The following is a 20,879-nucleotide window of genomic DNA, read 5'->3' as shown; positions in this document are numbered from 1 at the left end:
CATGATTATTGACAAGCGTAGATGTCGACAGAGTACTTGAAGAATATGTGGCCCATGCAATACCAGCTACAAACGCTCATGTGATGAATTTCCAGATACCCCACGAGCAGTCCCGCTCCCCTTCGTATCTGACAGCATCATGAAGCGCAGTTTGAACGGGGAACAGAAACAACCACAGTCCTGTTCGACTAGCGATCAGGTTCTCGAGGATAGGAAACCATTACTGTCAACGCTAGATGCGCCTGTATCGCCACCTAGAAGAAGAAGTCGGGTCAAGAAAGCTTCAGATGATCAGCCTGCACCTTCAGTCTCGTCCGCGAAGGAAACAAATGGTGGAGACTCAAAACCCCCCAGTTCTGAACCAAGCCTTGCAGCCATCGAAGCTGGCGCAATAGAGGTGGCAGACCACCTCAAGGTCTTTTCCTCCAGACTTGCGAGGTGTGCTCGTCCGGTATCACCCCGAGTGCCTCGGCTGCCGATCAGAGACTGGGTGGACCTGTACGAACGAAACCTGCATCCAAACGGCCGACACTTTGTGATTCATCAACATGATCACCCCATCGCAGGACCGCACTATGACCTGCGGCTGCAGTTTTCGGAGACAAGCTCTGTCAGCTGGTCGATCATGTACGGATTACCCGGTGATCCCAACAGTCGGCGGTTGAACCGGAATGCGACTGAAACGCGGGTGCATTGTTTCTGGGTATGTTGCCTCGTGGCCCATGGTCTTTAGTGACGCATGTTCCCTTTACATTAATCTGACAGCCATTGAACCTACAGAACCACCTAATTGAGGCAGCATCTGCAAACACAGGTAGCATGATCATTTGGGACACGGGGGAGTATGAGATCCTTCCCTCCCAGTCCCAGCCAGAAATGGCCGAAACGGACGATTCCCGGTCAGAACTCTCTGACGCGTCACTTCATTCCCCTGTTCTTAAAAAGACTGACAGTGAGAAGCTACGCGAGGCTTTTCGCAACGTACGTGATATGTCCCTACCTCAGCCCTGACGACGACTGAGCCATGCTGATAACGAACAGAACAAAATCCGGCTCCGACTCCATGGAACCCGTCTTCCAGAGAACTACACCATCATCCTCCGACTAGACAAGAATTTTGAATTTGCAAAGCCGTCTACCCGAATTCCCCGGAAGAGACGTAGACGGACTATCCGTTCATCAACCACCCGTCCAGAGCCTAGCACCTCCTCAGACTCTGACATTTCAGACGGGGAATCTCACAATCAATCTGCAGGCGCAGATGGAGACACCATGGCCTCCCACTCCGAATCCGAAAGCGCTATAGACCATCAGATTCGGGTGAATAATGCGTACCCCGGTTCCACAAACACGATCGGCTCGATCCACCAGCGACGATGGTTTGCCACGCTGGATCGCGTGAACTCCGGCTTTGTCCCTGAGCATGCTAAAGCTAAAGCTGGGTCAGGGAAAAAGAGATGGGTGCGCAAGCGGAATGTGCGGACTGGACAGCAGCTAGGGTTCGAGCCGTTCTATGTTCGCGGGCCTGACGTTGAGCGGAGCGTGGTCACGGGGAGGCTGGGGAAAGATGTATTGGAGGATGAAGGTGTGAAAGACTTTGTGCCGAGACGGGGGTGGAGGGCGGTTGTCGAGTAGGATTTCCCTGGGCCCATCGACCTACAATTGAATGGATTCTGTGACAAAGCATTTCATTCCTGCTGATCGAGACTTATCCGGACTACATGAAACGATCATCCAACAAAGACCTGCACAAGGACCTCATTGCTCCATCCACTATCCAGCCCCATTGCTTTCCACGCTGCCTGAACATCAACCGCCAGAACCTTAGCATGAGCACCTCCCTCCTTCCAAACCGTCTTTCTTGGCACAGCCCGACCACGGATAGTGACCATGAAGTTTCGAGCAATACTCCAATCCTGCAGGTCAGAAAAATAAATACCCAGAGTCCCCAAAGCTTTGAGGCTGACGTCGAAACGCAGTCGCCCGTTCTCCGCCATGATGATATCACTGTTCGCCACGGCGGCTGCGCCAGTCATCTTACCCAGCAAACCCAAGATAGCGACATGGGTGAGCCTGGAGCCGTCCGCGTTGCAGCCCCTACTTCCCCTTAGGGTAAAGGATTTGGTCGGATAGGCCGTGAGAATCTCCCATTCTTTCTGCTCGAGTACGACGGATACGAGGGCCTTGTCGTTGGATGGATGCATCAGGTCGGTGATTTTGCCGCTTGTGTGCGCGCGGATAATGTATTGGCCATCTGAGCCTGAATGAATGCCAGGGAGATCGCGCAAGGGTACGATGCAAGATGATCCCGCGGCGTGGATGTTGAAGAGTCCCAGAATGCCGCTGCCTGTCTTGGCCCACCCGGTGTACGTGCCGATGCGGAGGATGTTGCCTTCGTTGTAATCGTGGTACATATCTAGCGTGCGTCCCACGATGCTGGGTCTGAGGATGACTGTTGATCCATGGATAGTGGGCGCGGTCATCTGGTTGATGACCGGTAGGCCGTGTTTGCCGGGCTCGTCGGTAATGTATATCGGGCCGCCCGAGAGGCAACGTGCAGCTGCATGGAACGAAGCGTAGGGATGGCACGTCTGGAACATGTCCCAGTCCGGCAAGACGTTGAGGTACCGTGTCAAGAGGGCGTTGTGTGCGTTGCAAAATACATGCCATGTATGAGATGCCGGAATCTCCGGGAAGAAGTCATCTGAGTTGCGCAGAGGAATCTGAGGCTTGTTCGTTGGGAGCTGAGAGTGAAAGATGGCTTGCGGGATCATGGACATGCACGAGATTGCCCTTGTACTGAAGTGACGTAGGGAGGAAATGGACCATGCCTCCTGGTAAGCGTTCATAAACCGTCTGCGGTCCTCGGGATTTTTCAGCAGATCAAGGAAGAACTGGGCGTCTGTTTTGACCGAATCCACACCAACCGATGTTAAAAAGCTGTAGAAGTCATCATAAAAGCGCTGAATATCTTCCGGGTCAATGGCCAGCAATGACCCCTTCTCAAAGGCGTGTGCAACGGGCCCTCCTGTGGCCGGGTCCGTAATCTGCACCTCTTTGGTCTTGTACGCTCGGGCAAGCTCCCCGTTGGGCGAAATTCCACCCCAGTATCCAAAGAGGGCATGCCAGACTGCGATATGCTGGATGTTCCGATGCTTCTGGCGGATGGTCTCGATGCCTCGTTTAAATCCCTGCGGGAACGCTTTGGGATCTGCCTCAAACCGCGTCCAAGCCCTCCTGAATTGTGACTCGCCTTCGTTATCGAGAGCCTGCCAATTATCATCTATAATCAGATTTTGAATCTTGATCCCCTGCTCCTTCAAGGAGTCAAGAGCGAAAAGGATTTTTTCTTCGGTCAGATCCTGCCCCAGCCCGTTCCAAGTACAGTAACTTAGGCCATCATACCACTCCGACATCCATTGCGCCTGGGGGTCCTTTTCTACCACCACAATATCGTTGTCGACGGGCGAGGCTGGAGTCGGTGATCGATCAGACAATACCTCTGTAGCGTACGGTCTGACCATTTTCCGAGCTTCGTATATGACAGCGCTCATTGCTACTTCGAAGTCATCGGCGGCAGAAGCAAGAACCTGGAACTTACTTGCTTCAGTGTGATCACTCTTGGCCTTAATCACGACTTCCCCTTTCTCGTTCGAAGCAAGCACAGTGAGGACATCACTAATCCCTGAGACCGCCAGAAGAACCAGATGGGAACCGTCGGTCCGCAGGAAGGAACACAATACGGCATCCTCTGTCAAGCTAAAATTCTTCTTTCCGTGTCTAGGCCCGAGCCATGGGATCCATACACGTACTAGGGCAAAATAACGCGCGATTGATGATGGTTTACCCAGAGCGACTCGCTTGAAGCTCGACTCGCCCTCTTTGGCCGCTTCTACTGACCCCGAAAGGTTCCACAGAAGAGACGCAGGGGCCTCGCTCGTACGCGACTCGACCTCGACCTCCGTCGAGAGATTATCGAAGTACTTGCCAAATCGCTCTCGGCCTGGCGTTGTAGATGCACTTTCATATGTCATCGCGGAAGGACTATAAGACGGTGCCCGAGCGGGATCCGTAGTAACAGATGGAGAAACAGCCGTGTCGAATTGAGAATTCCGCGCCGGAAATACCAGCTCCCCGTCATTGATATGACGTTGTTGGTTCACCCATTGCCATTCTGCCTGTGGAGTGGCTCGAAATCGAGCTGTGAACTGCGCATAGCCCCCGGTGGCGGGCAGAGCGATTTCCTCGGAGAAGACATAGCGACGGTACTTGTAATCTTCCTCGTCCCCGTTCATCAGAGGAGCTACACTGGGCTCACATTTCTTTAGCGGGAGTGCGGTCCATTCGGAGCTACCGAGATTATGCCAAATCTGGGCCTCCCACGGCTGTTCTGGGAATAAGCTGCTTGATTCAATTACCACAGTAAAGCGAAGCTATTGTCCATTAGCTTATTTGATGGTAGCTCTCCCCAAGTTCAAGAAGAATACACAAATCAATGGCAGTAGCTCACTGTATCATCCTTTTCGGATTGCAAGGCCTTCTGTACCCTTGGTATACCAGTTACCTGCCCCAGAGGCGGGTAGCACGTCACACGTGCAAACAGACTCATTTGCGCGGGACGGTAGAAGTGAAGCTGTGATGGCATCTGATGGCGACCCGGACCGATGATGGGCCGAGTCGACGTATTCCTCGTGCTGACCTGCATCTCAAGAGTAGGCCGGGAGGCTCGAGAATATTAAGTCGAGTACGGAGCTAAGAAGTGGAGAAACATCACTACTTTTGCAGTAGCACGGAGTAATGTGAAGAGGACCCATTTCCACGATGGGTGCAAATCAGGAGAAAGGGATGCTGGGCGATCATGGCGTTATGATGCATGATGAGCTGTTGTGCGGCGGTGGCGTGTTGCGGGCAAGATGAGGGGAAGGTGCAGAGCGACGCCCCTCCAGCGTCTGTGGGCGTCCCGGGGGCGTCCGGGGGCGTCCGGGTTTAGAAGTTACCTGTCTGCAATGTAATAGTATAAGAAAATGATATCTTCAGCTTGTGTCGATAAATAGATAAGGAAACTAAAAGTGGAAAGACTACCCGGTGAAAGATGGAGATTGCTGAGATAGCATCATACGTCCATTGACATTAATTTACATCACTATATAGATAGTGCAATGGCTATGGCAGTGCATATGCACTCGACAGTCCATTCAACGTTGTCGTATTCCTCATTAATAGCCTTTAGCATAGTCTGATACGCTCACGTTTAATCAATCTCGATTGCCAGCTTTCCAAGATGCTTTTGAGCCCACTATTGTTCGCCATTAGCACCCATTCTCGATGACCTTCAAGAGAAAGAAGACTCACCATGTATTCATAGGCTTCCTTGGTCTGATCGAGACGGAAAACCTTCTCGTCAACGACTGGGTGGATATCGTTCACCTCAATGGCCTTGATCATATCGTTCATCAAAGCCTTGCTTCCGACGTATACACCCCGAATGGTGCAGATGTGGTTGAGTGCTTCAAGCATGCCAGGCTGACCCTTGGGATCGACTCCTCCGAGGAAACCAATGATGCTGATTGTGCCCTCAAACTTGATGCACTTCAAACTCTGACTGAGAGTTCCGGCGCCTCCCACTTCGATAATGTGATCGACACCGACGTTGTCGGGAGTCATAGAGCGAGCAATTTCGCCCCAGTTGGGGTTGGTCTTGTAGTTGATGATATGGTCCGCTCCAAGTTCCTTGAGCTTCTTTGCCTTCGTATCAGAGGAGGTCGTAGCAATAACAGTAGCTCCAGCTGCTTTAGCGAACTATTCCGGGAATATTGTCAGCTTGTCGCATGTTCCTTGCTCAAGCATGCCGCCAAAATCAGCTTGAAGACGTACCTGCAGGGCAAACATGCTAACACCGCCCGTTCCTTGTACCAGAACAATCTCACCCGGCTTAAGAGCGTTCATACCATACAGAGCATTCCAGCTGGTGAGAGCAGCGCACGTAAGGGTACTCGACTCGAGGAAGTTTAGATTCCTGGGAGCCCTGACCAGGCCATTTTCGTTGAAAACACCGTATTGGCGCAGAGTACCATCAAGGACACCACCGAGACCGGATTTGGTGCTCCGCGTGTCGACAGGACCGTACTGGTGGAACTGATTGAACAAGGTCACGACCTTGTCGCCCTTCTTGAACTGGGTCACTTTCGACCCGACCTCAACGACCTCGCCGGCGCCATCGGAACCGGGGACAACGGGGAAATTGATAGGGAAGGGATACATCCCCTATAGAGGCATCAGAAAGGTGCGCGACAAAAGGCTGATTTGCTCATGCCGTCTCGAGCGTAGCTGAAGTGACGCACCTTGGGGATGATCAGGTCACGATAGTTGAGCGACGCAGCGCGTAGCTTAACGAGGACCTCATTTTCACCGCACTTGGGCACAGGACATTCCTTAAAATTAAGGCTGTCAAAACCATTCTCCTTATCCACAACAACCCACTGCTTCATAGTTGAGGGAGCCATTTTCCGTATTTAAGACGTCGGGTTCTCAGGATGGTCAATTGAAGGGATATCGCGATCGAAATTAGGCTGTTAGCTAGAAATGTACCCATCAGGGAGGCCCAAGCAGATATATAATCCTAACTCAAGATCTCGACCTTTAGTTCTTGACGTAAGGAAGAGCTCCACCTGCTATGACGGCACGCTGATAACTCTCCGATTCGGGCCATCTTTAACGGTGCCGAGGGATATCCGAACTATTTGGGTTTAGTCGACGAGCAAATCATCAATGCTTGTGAGAATCCTCCGTTTAATCTGCTTATAAATGCGGCCCATCTGTGCTCAGTCTGCTGGAGATAGTTTGGGCAACAACTGCCGGACGTCTCCTAAAGTAGTGTTGTGGTTCAAGCTGCTCAAGGGATAAAGTGGATGTGGATACCTGCAAACACCGAGTCTCCAATGGCCGGCAGTTGCACCTGAAGAGATACCTTTCTAATTGTTCATTCGATTAATAATCATCAACGCTGAGGTTGAGCAGTAGAAGGGTGGATGTAGGATCCTCTTCATCGTGCGCTACTATTTGTCCGGCCTTTTTACTACGATGGGTAACGAAGAGACGTCCCGAAACTGGATTCATCTAGAAGTCTGTCTCCACTCAGGCAAATCCACGAACCGATAGTCAAATTGCCAGGCCCGTTGTTTTGGTTTCAGAATCAGATAGAATAATCCATCACTCAGCATGCTGTTAAGGCCAATATCGAGTACTAAGCCTTCTAGACAAAGAAAACCAGACTTCTTGTTCAGGACTTCTCCACGTAGCTTGTATGGCTCGTACGGTCGTACGCACGGCTGTACTTTCTCACGAATGTTACCCACCTTCAAGGTCACTCACATTGTTCCTCATAACTGCCCGGCTTGTAGGGGGTAAATCTGTGTTTCGGAGAGTCTGACTTTGCCAAGGAGGAGCTGAAGCCGGGCTCAAAGTAATCAGCGCGAGCACAGGGCAGGAGCGGCTTCAGAAAGATCGTGAAAAGAAGGCTGAAGTCGAAGTTGATTGACAATGTACGCCGCATAATGGGCCAGGCAGTCCACGAGACTGTCGTTCAGCGGGATCTTGAGGAATGCGACTCGCAAGAAAGCGATAACTGCACGTTGTGTTGATTGAGTGTTTGGGGTCTGTTGATATCCAGAAAGCATGCAGTGAGCTTTTTCATAGACCAACTGCTTTGGTTCAGCTTTGAGGTATGCGTCGCTGAAAATATAAAGCCGAGATGGGCCAGCAGAGGATGGTTGTCAAGCTCCACATCCGTGCTTTCGCTCAAATTGGCGGCTGCTGATGATGCATTGTCCTCGTCAGCATCATCGGAGGCTTTGAGCGTAGTCTGCACCAGATCCTTGCTGATCACTGATGCCTGATAGTCGCCTCGATATGCCCACTCAACAAACCGCGCAAGAGTCCCGTCAGTCGTGTCTGAGCAGGTATACACTCCATCCCGGCCCCCCGCAAACCCACTGGTGAATGCTGCATGGAGGATTTTACACTTGGACTCCAGGAGATCTTTGTGAATCTTGGACGTGCACGTTGATCCTGGCGATTTTAAGGTAACCGTATCGGAAGTCAAGAATCTATCTGGCTATTAACAGTTAAACTTGCCAACAAGGGCGAGATACTCACTCGAGACGAGTTGTCTTTCCTCCTCTTTAGACATTTTCCAGCTCAAGTCGAAGACCAACCGACAGTAGGTTAGGTGGGAAGTACAAGAGGAAGTGGATGAGCTTTGGCGCAGAGTAGAGACAGTTGGTGTTCCCTGTACTCTATTCCCTACGCAACGATTGCTTGATAGACCGTCTGCGAGACATCCTGGCTCTATATATACCTGGTTGACAGTTTCTGAGCCGCTATCATAGCCACACAGACCATTGCGTGATATTGTCCAATCTCATGGCACAGGCGATCAAAAGAAAGTGAATAGATATGGGAGTGGATTCAGTAAACAACTCTTCCACGAAAGACCATCTGCTATCAGCGGTCATTGGAAGTAAGGTGTACCTGTTGGTGTATCCATGGGTCTCATGGAGAATAAACATTCATATAGGTGGCTTGGTCTTAGCAATCAAAAGAGAGAGAAAGACTGAAACAACCCCAAAGTCAGAAGTTTGCATTATCTTGGCGGATGCTTGTCAATTGCGGAAGCGAGGAAGATGGTTTCAGAGGAAGGGGCTTCGTTTCAGGGCTCATCATAGCCCAAGTGAGCAGACACATTAGATGACAGAATGAGAGCGCTTTCGTTAAGATCCATTGTTCAGAAATCTGTTGACGGAAAATGTCCTCGTAGAGAATCCACGTAGTCTTATCGCTGAGTGAGATCTACATTGCATAAGGGGTAAAAGTAAAACAGTCAGCAGCCTGGCGTATCCCCTCACTAATTTGACAACCGATCCTTTTCCATACACCTCATCTCTGGGCGACTGCTTGCATACCCTATCTTTCTAGATTTAAAAAACGAATCGATATGTCTCTAGGACGTAAATTCAAGCTCAATTCTGGGTATGAGATCCCCGCTGTTGGTCTAGGAACCTGGGTTAGTAGATGTCCGCGTTCGAGCTATATAAATCACGCCGCTAATAACCTGACAGAGATCCGCGCCTCACGAGGTAGAAGATGCTGTTGCGACGGCACTTCGCGTGGGATACCGGCATATCGACGGTGCTGCTGTCTATTTGAATGAAGCCGAAGTAGGACGGGGATGGAAGAAGTCCGGTGTTCCTCGCGAGGAGATATTTGTTGGTTCCAATCACAATTCGCTCAATTGCGTCCGATAAAGTATCTCATATCATTCTGCAGTTAACGAGCAAGCTGTGGAATACGCACCATCATCCGAGCCATGTCGAAGAAGCGCTCGACAAGACACTCAAGGATCTACAGACGGATTATCTGGACTTGTACCTAGTATGTCCGTTCCACTCTTGACGGATATCTGCTGATAGATGAAAGATCCACTGGCCCATATCATTCGCACATACGAACGACACATTTCAGCCTGTCGACCCGGTCACAAAACGATTCCGTTTAGTGGACATTCCCATCGGGGATACTTGGGCAGCGATGGAGAAGCTAGTCAAGGCTGGCAAGATTCGAAGCATTGGAGTCAGCAATTTCACCATCGAGAAGATAGAGGAACTACTCAAGACAGCAGAGATTCCCCCGACGGTCAACCAGATCGAGGCTCATCCTTATCTCCTTCAGCCCAGATTGTTCCAATACCTGAAAGAGAATGTACGTCCCGCCAATCTCCTACAATGGCATACACATCTTGTTGACTATCTCCCAGAATATTCTGCCGGTTGCTTATAGTCCTCTGGGCAACAATATCTTCGGTGCTCCTCGGTATACTAAATCCTCCTACCACCGCTGACGGAGTGAACTAACCGCCCAACAGTGTTGTCGATGACCCCGCCGTGATCGAAATAGCAAAGAGACTGGGCAAGGATCCTGCAGGATTGCTGATCTCTTGGTCTGTCCAGCGTGGTTCCGCTGCTATTCCAAAAAGTGTCACAGAGAGTCGTATTCAGAGCAATTTCCAAGGTATTATATGCCAACCCGTCCTCAATCTAACCTTATGACTGACCGGAACGTCTCCATCAGACTTCATCATCCCTGATGCAGAGTTCGAAGCTCTCAGCAAACTGGACCGCCATCAACGGTATAGCTATCCGTTCCGCTGGGGTGTGGATGTGTTTGGGGAATTGGGTGCTGAGGAAGCCGAGAGACGCGCGGAGGAGCATGCAGCGAAGCTCAGAGAGAGTGAGAGCGCATAATTTTCGTAGCGGTCAAAGTCCTATAAACGCGGAGTGGCATCTATATAACATGATCTATACTCTAATTGGATAGGTCGGTGCTGGGAGTTTAATACTTCAAATGGGAATGAGTCAGTTGATACGCCTCTTGCAATGAATATCTTCATCTGCGTGCAGAAGTTCCTCTTGGACCATTGTTTATGGGGGTACTTGCATATTAACCTGATGTGACTGACTCGGCTTGAGTGTCTGTGAGTTACGGAACTTTCCTGATGGAGTTGCGGCGTTGATCACTATTCCTCGCTCTGGATAAGCGCTTGGTTCGAATACGTATATACATCTTCATGCTTGCCGGGCTTCATCTTGGGATGGAATCTATGTTCAATAATGTGACCTCTTGTATTTGCTACGTGCATGAAAGACAAGATGCTCACTGATATTTCCACGCAGCTGTCCCGACTGGATCCCCTCAGTCTGGCTGGGGTGCTACTCATCTCAGGGTTGTTCTTCCTATTGACTCTTCCTCGAAGGTCGTCGATCCCTATGGTCAATGAGAAATCGCTCTCCCAATTTCGGTCCTCGCATCTTCAGAGGCGGTTTTGCAAGATGCGCGCAACTTAATCAAAGCTGGTTTTCGCAAGGTACTTCCCGCATGCAGTTGATGCTTGGATTCAAGAACTAAGTCGCTGGAGGCCCTGCATCTTTCGGGTCCACTCGGACAATTTCATCAAGACCATGCTTGCAGTACTCAAATGAGATTCGCGCTCACCCTGTCTTGAGCTTTGGCCGTGCAATTACTCTGGAGTTCCACTCAGACATTCACGGATTCGAACCTTTCAATCAACTAGCCGGCAGCGATGAGATCTTCCAAGATGCTATTCGAATGAAGCTGGCCCAGAACCTGGGTGAGTTTTAGGATCTTGAAATAACTCCCACGTCATGTACAATCTTCTGATTCCTTGATTGTCAAACAGGAAGTGTGACCAAGCCCCTCTCAGATGAGACATCGATTGTCCTTGAAAAGCACTGGTCCAACGATGCCAGTGAGTTATCATTTCCCTCTGTTTACAAATACTGATCAGGTCAGATTGGCACGAAGTGGCTCTCAAGCCGACCAATCTCAAGATGGTTGCCCAGCTCTTATCAAAAGTCTTCCTTGGGGACAAGATTTGTCGTAACCCAGACTGGCTGCGGATCACTGTCGACTATACCGTGAATACCTTCTTAGCCGCTGAGGATCTCCGGCTCTGGCCCAGATTGATACGCCCTAATATGGCCAACTTCCTGCCATCCTGCCGTAAAATCCGCCGGGAACTGAAGGAAGCGACGAAAATCATAACTCCGGTGCTGGAAGAAAGACGCAGGGACCTAGAAGCAGCAGGAAGGCAAACCAACCACCGAAACGCTATGATAATGCTATGCAGTGGATGGGGGAATGCGCCAAAGGCCGGCCCTATCCCCCTGCGGAAGCGCAAATGGCCTTCTCAATTATTGCCATCCATACGACGCAGACATGCTCACACAGGTCCTCCTCGGCCTTTGCGCTCATGCAGAGGTTATCCAACCGCTTCGCGAGAAAATTGTCACGGTCATCCAGGAAGAGGGATGGAAGAAGCCCGCCTTATATAAGCTTAAACTCATGGACAGTGTGCTGAAGGAAAGTCAGCGCATGAAGCCAGTCAACATCAGTGAGAATTTCTAACCCCTGTCAAGTGTATATATCTCGTGATACTAGAAAAGACTGACTGCGCAAAGCTTCAATGAGACGTCTCGCACTCAAGGATATCAAATTATCGGATGGCACACTCATTCCAAAGGGCTCCTCCCTTCTGGTCTCTAGCCACAAAATGTGGGATCCAGACGTCTACCCAAACCCGGAGACGTTCGATCCCTATCGATTTATGAGACTACGCGAGACTCCCGGCCATGAGACTTCGGCCCAGCTAGTGTCGCCGTCTCCAGAGCATCTCGGATTTGGCTATGGGAAGCACGCTTGTCCAGGACGGTTCTACGCTGCCAACGAGGTCAAGATCGCATTGTGCCATATTCTATTAAAGTATGATTTCAAACTGCCTGATGGCTATACACCGACGGTGCGAACGAGGGGCATCTCGGTCAGTGCTGATCCTTCGGCGAAGCTCGTCATCAGACGGCGACAAGACGAGATTGCTCTCTGAAAGTGGGATTGGGGTTTTTTTATGACGCCTCTGCCAACGTGTGATTTGTGTGCAATAAGATGCACTACCTAGAATGTAAGCGTTTGAGTATGAACTATGTTCTTGTAACACACCAGTCGACATATTGAAAGATGTCCTACATTGATGACAGAAGCTGTTAGTGAAATAAAAAGAATGTTATGATGAAAGTCTAGGCCCGATCTGCTGTCAGCATTTATAAAGGTCAAGATCTGCTGGAAGAATATTCAATTTTCAGCTGGAATCATCACGCTCGAGAAATGGTTGAACTTGGGCCAAGCAAGCATCCAGTAAAGTGTGAATGCAGGAGAGAAAGGGGAGTGACTGAAGCGTCAAACACCAACTGGCGAACATAAACTGATGATTAAGTGAAAACAACCTCAAGGCAGCTAAACACGCCCCAAAACTGCTCGCTCACCAGGAATAATTTTCACATATTTATGATACTTGTTGCCATGAACTCTCATAAATAGATATTGAGAAGTGTGGCAATCACAATGCCAGCCGTCAAAAAAGGCAGAGTGACAAAAACCAAGGCTAAACAGTCATCACGACGAAAATCCACTCGACGTATATTGACAGGAAAGGCAGACCATGATCAGAATAAAAGTGAGTGAGTCATCAAACTGCGGTTATCGATATGCCCATAGATAGCATAGCTGTGGTCCTGGATGAGTCCAACGGCTGGATTCAACTTGTTTCTACCTGCCCCTTTCTGCTATATCACGACCGACGCAACTCCGGTCCATTCTGTCTCATTTGGGGCCATCCCTACACACCAAATTTCACCATTTCACTTGTGCTCTTATTTCAACTTTATTTGAAAGATTCTGCATTGCTAGATATAATTGAATCGAGACGCGTATTGACCTAGTTACAGATCCCAAGCCACTACCTCTGGTAGAGCGCACCAACAGTCTACCAATCGAAGAATTCACCTCGCTATATATCGACCCAGAGCTTCTTGATTACGATTTACTATGGCGTCCAAACGGCAAAGACAGTCCTCATGACCGCAATAAGATTCACATTAAAATGCACTGCACCGTTGACGTCTACTCATCCAGTACGATTCCCGCAGAGGTATTCGAAGTGTGTTTCAAACTCATCGAGCAGACGTCGGCAGACGCTTACAGGGCGTCCAGCTCGGGATGGTCTGCGGCCCGCAAGCGAAAAGAGATGCGATTGCCTGATATGAAATATCTTATTCAGCGACGCAGCCTGACAGGTTCACCTGAAGTGACCTTTGCGGACGGCATATCCTTCCAGAGGGGAGAGATACTTGCGTTCCTTTCGTTTATGGTCACGTACGAGGATGGCAAGGAAGTAATTTACTGTTATGAGGTGCACGTGGCCCCGAAGGCTCAGGGCCAGGGAATTGGACTGCGTCTGATGATGTTGTTGCGATCAATCGGGGTCAAGATTGGCCTGGAGAAGGCTATGTTGACTTGCTTTCGGTCTAATCATCGCGCATTGCGGTTTTACAAGTCGATTGGTTACAAGGTGGATGAGAACTCCCCCAGGTCGATTCGGTTACGGACAGGAGAAGTGGAGCCTGACTACTATATCATGTCTGAATCCCTGAAACAGAAGTCGTCGCATGAGAATGACGAGGGTTGAAATACCTTTCCAAGTTTGATACCTGAAAGGTCTAAGAGATATAGACTAGAAGCCAGAGGAATTTAAGTTGGACTTCCTGTTAGTCTCAAAGATGAATGCGCATGATACCATAATCTAGACCTGTCTAACATCTTTGCCGCGCATTTCTGGATTCTCCTGCTCCCACTCGTCTCTGAGAGCAGCAAAGGTCGTGTCAGCCAAAAGGATGGAGAGTCCCAGACTCCAGACTAGTGTGATCGCATAGAAGAAGTTGGCATTGCCAGATCCAGCGTAGATCCATAAATAGTAGAATGCGGGGCCCAGAAGGGTGGCGTACAGAAGAGCCGAAATGGCAAAAAAAGTGTAGCGCATCACTGTTTGTTGTTAGCAGAAGCAAACCGCCAAGGGGGCACTGGCAAAACTCACAGGGGAACAAATGCCGGTAAAGAGGGAGAAGGGCAAAGTACAAGGAGGCATCCGAGATACTAGGATACGGCTTGAAGATGGCGAAGATGCCCATAAGGGAAGTCAGAATGAAAAGAGGCTGCTTGCGCAATCGAACGGTGAGACCACCGACATAGCCCGTTAGATGGAGCCAGAAGACGCCAAGGAAGAACTCTCGGAAGGAATCAAAGATTTCGATGAAGAAATACCACCAGAGGCCAATGTTAGGAGTCAGGTCGGGGACAAGCAATTGGAACCCGTATGTTGCAGAGATAAACTGCCGAAAGTCTGGGACGACTAAATAAGATAGGCCAAGAAGCCCTCCGACGCCGAGTAAAAGTATGCCAAAGTGTTGGATGGAGAAGATTGCAACTCCAGATGGAGGCTTCGCGCCTTGAGCACGGCGATCGTAACACAAAAGCACGAGCGGAACAAACAGGAGGGCCGGGTAGATTGACAAATATGACGCGCATCCTAGAGCGAGCATGGCATTGAAGCTATTCCCAGTGACGGCATTGGACAGAGCATAAAGGATTGCGGTCGAAGTGAAGGCGCTCGTGGATCGGCCCAGACAGGCGGCAATGGTGAAGGGGTTGAAAAGGTACCTGTTATGGGTCAGGAGCATAGCCATGCGGGAAGTCGCAGAGTGTAATTACCATGCTGCCACATCTACCCCACCCCACTTGATATCCTTTCGCAACGCTGTATACAATCTTCCCGATATCGCCTGGTTGGAGTCGGATATGGTGACCAAGGCATTGGCATTAACAAGGTCAATCAGAGCATAAAAGACGGCTGTCGCTAACGGATAGTCTCTAGCATTCGGTAGTAAGGCGAATATAGGGAGAAGAAGCGGCGCCTAACCCGTGGTATCGCGACTTAGTAAAGACCAAAGAGAACGGATCCGGGACTCCATACCTGGTGGAAGACGCCTCCGTCGTAAGGGGAAACATTCCGGGTGTAAAGAAAAAGGCCTTCTTGAACTGGAAATAGAGATGTCAGCCTGAGTGTTCCAAAAACACTGGGAAAATTCTCGTATAAGACTCACGTCTTTTGAAACTGTTCACCGGTGTAGAGACCTCGACTCTGCCCGTCAGCAGGTCCGGCAGCGAGGGGAACAGGAGCAAGAGGAGAAGTCGCAACACGAAAGCACCGCCAAACACGGCGACTTTCCGTCGATCGACCGGCATGATGTGTTCAAAAAGAAGGTGAAGATTGCAGCATAGCAACTATCAATAATTGACCATCACTGTCTGGCTTTCAGTCAGTGCCTCACTGTGGCTCTACTCCGTAGGCTTTGTATTGCTCCAGCTGTCCTTCGGCCTGGCGCGCCAAGACTCCGCGCATTACCCTTTTCCGCAGCGCACGGGCCAACCAAGCTTGTGATTGGAGAAAAAAAGGAAAAGAGGGAAAAAGAGTTATCAAGAAATTTTTCCGGTTATCAGAAAAAAAGTCTCCCCATCAACAACTTCTCGCTCAACAGCCGTACACCGCAAAGATGGGTAAAATCAAGAAGAAGGGTATGCTTATCGATCCAAATTCATTGCGTTCTTGAGATTTATTTAACATTTTTTTCAGGTACCTCTGGTCAGGCCAAAAACTACATTACCAGAACTCAGGCAGTTCGCAAGCTTCAGATCTCTCTGCCTGACTTCCGTCGTCTTTGTATCTTCAAGGGTATGTTCAGAGAATCTGATTCTTATTTCTCTTCTCTATATGTGGTGGCTTCGATCCTAATCGGATTATTTCAACGTATTAGGTATCTATCCTCGTGAGCCTCGGAACAAGAAGAAGGCCTCGAAAACATCGACACCGAACACCACCTTCTACTACACCAAGGACATCCAATATCTTCTCCATGAACCCCTCCTCAGGAAATTTCGGGAGCAGAAGGCCGTTGCGAAGAAGATTGCACGATCTCTTGGACGCGGAGAAGTCGGCGATGCAGCTCGGTTGGAGAGGAACCATGCCCCCAAGCTCACATTGGACCATGTCATCAAGGAGCGCTATCCGACTTTCATTGACGCCTTGAGAGATCTGGATGATGCCCTGTCACTTCTTTTCCTCTTTGCCAACCTCCCCTCAACCGCTCACGTTCCTCCTAAGACTATTGCCCTCTGCCAACGGCTGTGTCACGAGTTTCAGCATTACTTGATCACGACCAACTCTCTGCGCAAATCTTTTCTTTCGATCAAGGGTATCTACTACCAAGCTACTATCCAAGGACAGGACATTATGTGGCTGGTTCCCTACCGATTTGTGCAGCGCGTCAACGGCGACGTCGATTACCGTATCATGGCCACATTTGTTGACTTCTACACCACTCTGCTCGGATTCGTGAACTTCCGGTTGTATTCGTCGATTGGCCTGAGATATCCTCCCAAGTTTGACACAAGAAGTGACGAAAATGGGGCGGAATTGGCGGCTTTCACTCTCGAGGGCCGGGGAGTCGGCGATGCCCCGAAGGCCATCGAGACTGGTAACACACAAGCAACCACCTCCACTAACAAGGAGGTCTCGAAGGAAATCCAGGCGAAGGTCGACAACGTGATCAAATCAGCAGGACTGGATGAGGCAAAGGAGGAGCCGGCGGCCGAGACGACCGAGGAATCTAGCGAAACGATCGACAAGTTCGAGCCCGCAGCCCCAGAAGCCGATACACTTCCCCAACCCGACCTGAGTGGAAGCGAGGCCGGATCGCTTTTCGCCCCATTCACATTCTACATTTCACGCGAGGCACCCAGAGCTCCCCTTGAGTTCATTCTGCGGGCTTTCGGCTGCAAGCGCATCGGCTGGGATGCCGTGCTCGGTGATGGTGCTTTCACGCACGACGAGACAGATACTCGCATTACTCACCAGATTGTCGACCGACCTCAACTGCCCGAGTCCTCTCTACCAGCTATTCCTGCTGCCTCAAAAGACGGTTCTGACGCCGTTCAGAAGGTGAAGCCCGGTACTCGGATTCCTGGTCGAACCTACGTCCAGCCTCAGTGGGTCTGGGATTGCATCAATGAGGGCAAGCTTGTTCGTCCGGATTTGTATGCACCCGGTGCCACTCTCCCGCCTCACTTGAGCCCTTGGGTCAAGCCTTCAAGAGGCGGCTACGATCCTAAAGCCAGCCTGGCCGAGCAGGAAGAAGAAGGGGAGGCCGAGTTAGACGAGGACAGTGACGAGGAGATGGAAGAAGCGTCCAACGATAAGAAGGCCGAAGCTAAGGCAGATGTTGGATCGGACAGTGATAACGAGGACGACGAGTCTGTCGACGGTGGCATGGATGTTGCCGGTACCGATGATGACGAGAGCGAAAGTGAAGAGGAAGAGGAAGACTTTGGTGGATTTGAAGAAGAAGAGGCTGCTTCTGAATCAGAGGACGAAGAGGAAGCGGCTCGCACGCAGCACCAGAAGGAACTCGAGGCTGAGGCTGCTGGTCTTCCCTTCTCTTCCAACGGTGCTACTAGCGATGCATCCAAGAAGAAGTCTTCCCAGGCTAAGAAGATCGCTGCCAAGAAGCGCAAGGAGGAGGAAGAGCTGGAGAGACAGAAGATGATGATGAGCCGTAAGAAGCGCAAGTTGCTTGAGAAGATGGTCTACTCGAACAAGAAACAGTCCGAGGAAGCGGCGAAGCTGCGGTCAAAGAGGAGAAAGCTTGAGAAGGAGGCGGCAAAATGAGTTCATATAGATAAAAGTTAGCAGCATGCTTTTGGCGACAAGATGATATCCTTTCTGGAACCTGGGGACATTCAATCTTCTGGCGTCATTCCTTGGCTTTGTACTAATTTCAGCATATAAACATCGTATATTAAGATTCCTCCACGTTCTTGCACCAACCGTGTATATTCTCAACTATACGCAGCAGGTTTGCTGAAAGCTCGATGCTGGAACCTGAGGCTGTAGCTGTTCGCACGTCACGTGATATCTTTTTCTTTTTTCTGGTTCTCGTCTGGATGCGATTCCTACATGTAATCAAAACTCATAAGGCTCGAGGTTTCTCGCAAGAAAACTATGTTTTGAAGCCAGGTCCGCTGATATTCCACTTCTGAATACCTGTTTTGGCAACTTTCTATCTAACGCCTCTGAATGAGGTCATGATCGTTCCGCCAGCTGCAACGACGCACTTCTGATTTTGGCCATACGATGTTAGAAGACGGGCAATTTTCATCAGATTACTTCCACGCCACGTATAAGTGATCTACCAGTCGCTAAGTTTCGGCTACTTAGAGGTGTATGACACTCTTTGACCGAAAAGAATGTCCTCTGTCTTTGGAAGCCAGCCCTCCCGCTTCAGTCCTCCTCAATCTGCACAACCGTACAGATCGATATTCGGAGGTCCAAGTAGCCAAGATGTGGCAGAGCTGGAACCGTACCCCGAGACACAGCAGTCCGGAAATCGCTTGAGTCAACATGATTCCGACGTTGACATGGAAGAGGTCCCATTGACTGAAAACGATCACTCAGATGATGAGACATATGTCGAAAGTGAGGACGACGGATCTGTGTCCGACGATGAGGCCAGCAATGATGGTGATTCGTACAAGTCATCGACGAAGAAGGCCGCGATAATGCCTCCTAGCAAGCACCACCCTGACAGTCCGCCGTCATCGCCCTCATACAGGCCTAATAGGTTCCGTGGGCCTGAGTCTACGTGGAGAAAACTTACGTTCGAAGATCGGCAGAATGCGCAAGCTCTGGAGGAACTCAGAGCCAGAGATCTTGCCGCTCATCTTTACAATGCTTTTGCATTACGGGCTAGGGCACGCGAGATTGCACAGCAAGCGTTAGAAAGTGATAAGCAGCTCGACGAAACCGAAGCTTTTGTACCTCCGAAACGTTGGACAGCGTGGCCTGTACCGGCAACGGAGGTCCCTCGTCCAGGAGAGCATCTTCGAAGACTAATAGACGATGAATGGACTTTGAGAATGCCGCCGGATCCCCGGCCCAGCGCGGAGCTGGAAGAGTCAATAATAGCAATCATGCTCAAGACTGCCAAGGATCGGTTCCAGACGCGAGATTGGACGACTAAAGGCGTCGGCCCAAACCCAAAGCAGAGAGCACGATCTATGTCCAGAACGAACGACGAAACTACTGGTATGGAGAGCGAATGGGAAAGTGACATTGACGCTACGGATGCTATGGAGCTTCGTCCGGTAGTCCAAGCCGATGATGACAAATCACGACGACAGCTACGCCCTCTTACGCGCAACATACTTACCCGATTCGATCAGCTACTGATGGGTCTGCACCATGCTCGAAAAGGCGGAGTGGCGGGAGATGATAGCTCAGCAAGTGAATGGCAGAGTGACACGGAGAGTGTTGCTTCGAACGCATCTCATTCAAAGAAAAGGCGCAAGGGCGAGAAGGGAGAGAGGAGTCAATCAAGAGGGCGCAAACGTACTCGCAGATCCTCCGTGCGGGCTGCATCCACGACAGGCCGATCTCGCAGCGTACTTGCATCGAGCGCATGCACTGCCTCTCGTTCACGTGGAAGGTCCTTTGATAGTGATCGCAGGCGATCAGCCAGTCGCATTCGTCGCGGGCTTCGCGACTGGAGCGAAGTGTTAGGTATTGCTTCCATGATAGGCTTGCCGCATGCTGCGGTTATGCGAACCGCTCGCAGATGTGCGGCTCTTTTCGGCGAGGATATGGAATTCCAGACCTTCAGGGAGGGTCAGCTGCAGCAGTCGAAGGAGGGATATGTCAACAAATGGGAGTATGTCGAGGACGAGTCCGACGAGTCAGAACCAGAACCACAAATCGAGCCTTCCCCTCCTAGCCGAGCTCAATCTCGAAAGCCGCGCTCCCGCGCAGCGTCTACAATTGGCTCGGCTTCTCGTCCCGGTAGTCCAACATCGGAGGCAGCTGGTAGCACACCACGACCCAAAGGCAAAGGGCAGCATCGCAAACAGGACATAGTGTGTCCTGTCAAGTCATGTCCCCGACATATCGATGGTTTCACTCGGACATGGAATCTCAACTTGCACATGAAGCGAATGCATGGCGGATACCGGTCCAGAAGCGCCAGTGTCAAGTCTGCGGGTGCCAGGTCCCGTGCTCCGTCAGTGAGCGGTTAGCAACCGTATTGCTGAAGTTAATTACCATTCCTAAGATCCAGCTCGAACAGTAGTCACTAAATTCAGGTGCTAATAGATTAACTCTGTTCATCCAGCTGAATAGTCCCTTTGGCAGACTCAATTGATAAGGTAAAATATTTGGTCACATTCTGTTATTTACCGCAGTAGGTCGGTGCGTACTATTGGCTAGATCCACCGGATCTCTTCCAACATTGAATATTACTGGATAGAAATGCCGAGCTACCCATCCGCATTTCTGGCCGTGTTTTATCGATACGCGAGATGTATTTGATATC

At 50.3% G+C, this 20,879-nt stretch overlaps 8 protein-coding genes across 8 annotated transcripts; 5 read left to right on the top strand and 3 right to left on the bottom strand.

Moving 5' to 3' along the window:
- Positions 1-139: 139 nt before the first annotated feature.
- On the top strand, positions 140-1,635 carry ALT_5306 (uncharacterized protein; the record flags this gene model as incomplete). The annotated part of the gene is made up of 3 exons (XM_089599893.1): positions 140-703; positions 766-981; positions 1,042-1,635. 3 exons carry the CDS (start codon positions 140-142, stop codon positions 1,633-1,635), a joined length of 1,374 nt encoding a protein of 457 aa, XP_089455770.1.
- Positions 1,636-1,730: 95 nt separating this feature from the next.
- On the bottom strand, positions 1,731-4,705 carry ALT_5305 (putative raffinose synthase protein Sip1; the record flags this gene model as incomplete). The annotated part of the gene is made up of 2 exons (XM_033555250.2): positions 1,731-4,433; positions 4,511-4,705. The coding sequence occupies 2 exons, from the start codon at positions 4,703-4,705 to the stop codon at positions 1,731-1,733; spliced, it is 2,898 nt and encodes a 965-aa protein (XP_033411141.2).
- Positions 4,706-5,251: 546 nt separating this feature from the next.
- ALT_5304 (zinc-dependent alcohol dehydrogenase family protein) lies at positions 5,252-6,503 on the bottom strand (the record flags this gene model as incomplete). The annotated part of the gene is made up of 4 exons (XM_033555251.1): positions 5,252-5,296; positions 5,353-5,799; positions 5,875-6,264; positions 6,342-6,503. 4 exons carry the CDS (start codon positions 6,501-6,503, stop codon positions 5,252-5,254), a joined length of 1,044 nt encoding a protein of 347 aa, XP_033411142.1.
- A 2,489-nt stretch (positions 6,504-8,992) lies between these two features.
- On the top strand, positions 8,993-12,454 carry ALT_5303 (aldehyde reductase 1; the record flags this gene model as incomplete). Its single annotated transcript, XM_089599892.1, has 13 exons — positions 8,993-9,061; positions 9,117-9,263; positions 9,325-9,429; positions 9,520-9,756; positions 9,812-9,867; positions 9,920-10,065; positions 10,126-10,284; positions 10,372-10,483; positions 11,010-11,182; positions 11,252-11,320; positions 11,365-11,621; positions 11,803-11,965; positions 12,033-12,454. 13 exons carry the CDS (start codon positions 8,993-8,995, stop codon positions 12,452-12,454), a joined length of 2,115 nt encoding a protein of 704 aa, XP_089455769.1.
- Positions 12,455-13,507: 1,053 nt separating this feature from the next.
- Positions 13,508-14,092, top strand: ALT_5302 (N-terminal L-serine N(alpha)-acetyltransferase NAT4; the record flags this gene model as incomplete). The annotated part of the gene is made up of 1 exon (XM_033555255.2): positions 13,508-14,092. The coding sequence occupies one exon, from the start codon at positions 13,508-13,510 to the stop codon at positions 14,090-14,092; it is 585 nt and encodes a 194-aa protein (XP_033411146.2).
- A 114-nt stretch (positions 14,093-14,206) lies between these two features.
- ALT_5301 (GPI-anchored transamidase subunit GAB1) lies at positions 14,207-15,705 on the bottom strand (the record flags this gene model as incomplete). Its single annotated transcript, XM_033555256.2, has 5 exons — positions 14,207-14,445; positions 14,498-15,120; positions 15,172-15,374; positions 15,434-15,498; positions 15,564-15,705. 5 exons carry the CDS (start codon positions 15,703-15,705, stop codon positions 14,207-14,209), a joined length of 1,272 nt encoding a protein of 423 aa, XP_033411147.2.
- Positions 15,706-16,013: 308 nt separating this feature from the next.
- On the top strand, positions 16,014-18,184 carry nop7 (mRNA-binding ribosome synthesis protein NOP7; the record flags this gene model as incomplete). The annotated part of the gene is made up of 3 exons (XM_033555257.1): positions 16,014-16,035; positions 16,094-16,192; positions 16,275-18,184. 3 exons carry the CDS (start codon positions 16,014-16,016, stop codon positions 18,182-18,184), a joined length of 2,031 nt encoding a protein of 676 aa, XP_033411148.1.
- A 578-nt stretch (positions 18,185-18,762) lies between these two features.
- ALT_5299 (uncharacterized protein) lies at positions 18,763-20,583 on the top strand (the record flags this gene model as incomplete). Its single annotated transcript, XM_033555258.2, has 1 exon — positions 18,763-20,583. One exon carries the CDS (start codon positions 18,763-18,765, stop codon positions 20,581-20,583), a length of 1,821 nt encoding a protein of 606 aa, XP_033411149.2.
- Positions 20,584-20,879: the final 296 nt, after the last annotated feature.

Source organism: Aspergillus lentulus (genome assembly GCF_001445615.1).
Source record: "Aspergillus lentulus DNA, contig: Alt09, strain: IFM 54703, whole genome shotgun sequence".
In the NCBI taxonomy this organism is placed as follows: domain Eukaryota; kingdom Fungi; phylum Ascomycota; class Eurotiomycetes; order Eurotiales; family Aspergillaceae; genus Aspergillus; species Aspergillus lentulus.
The sequence above is the reverse complement of the archived record's forward strand: the minus strand, read 5'-3'. Positions and strand labels throughout refer to the sequence as shown.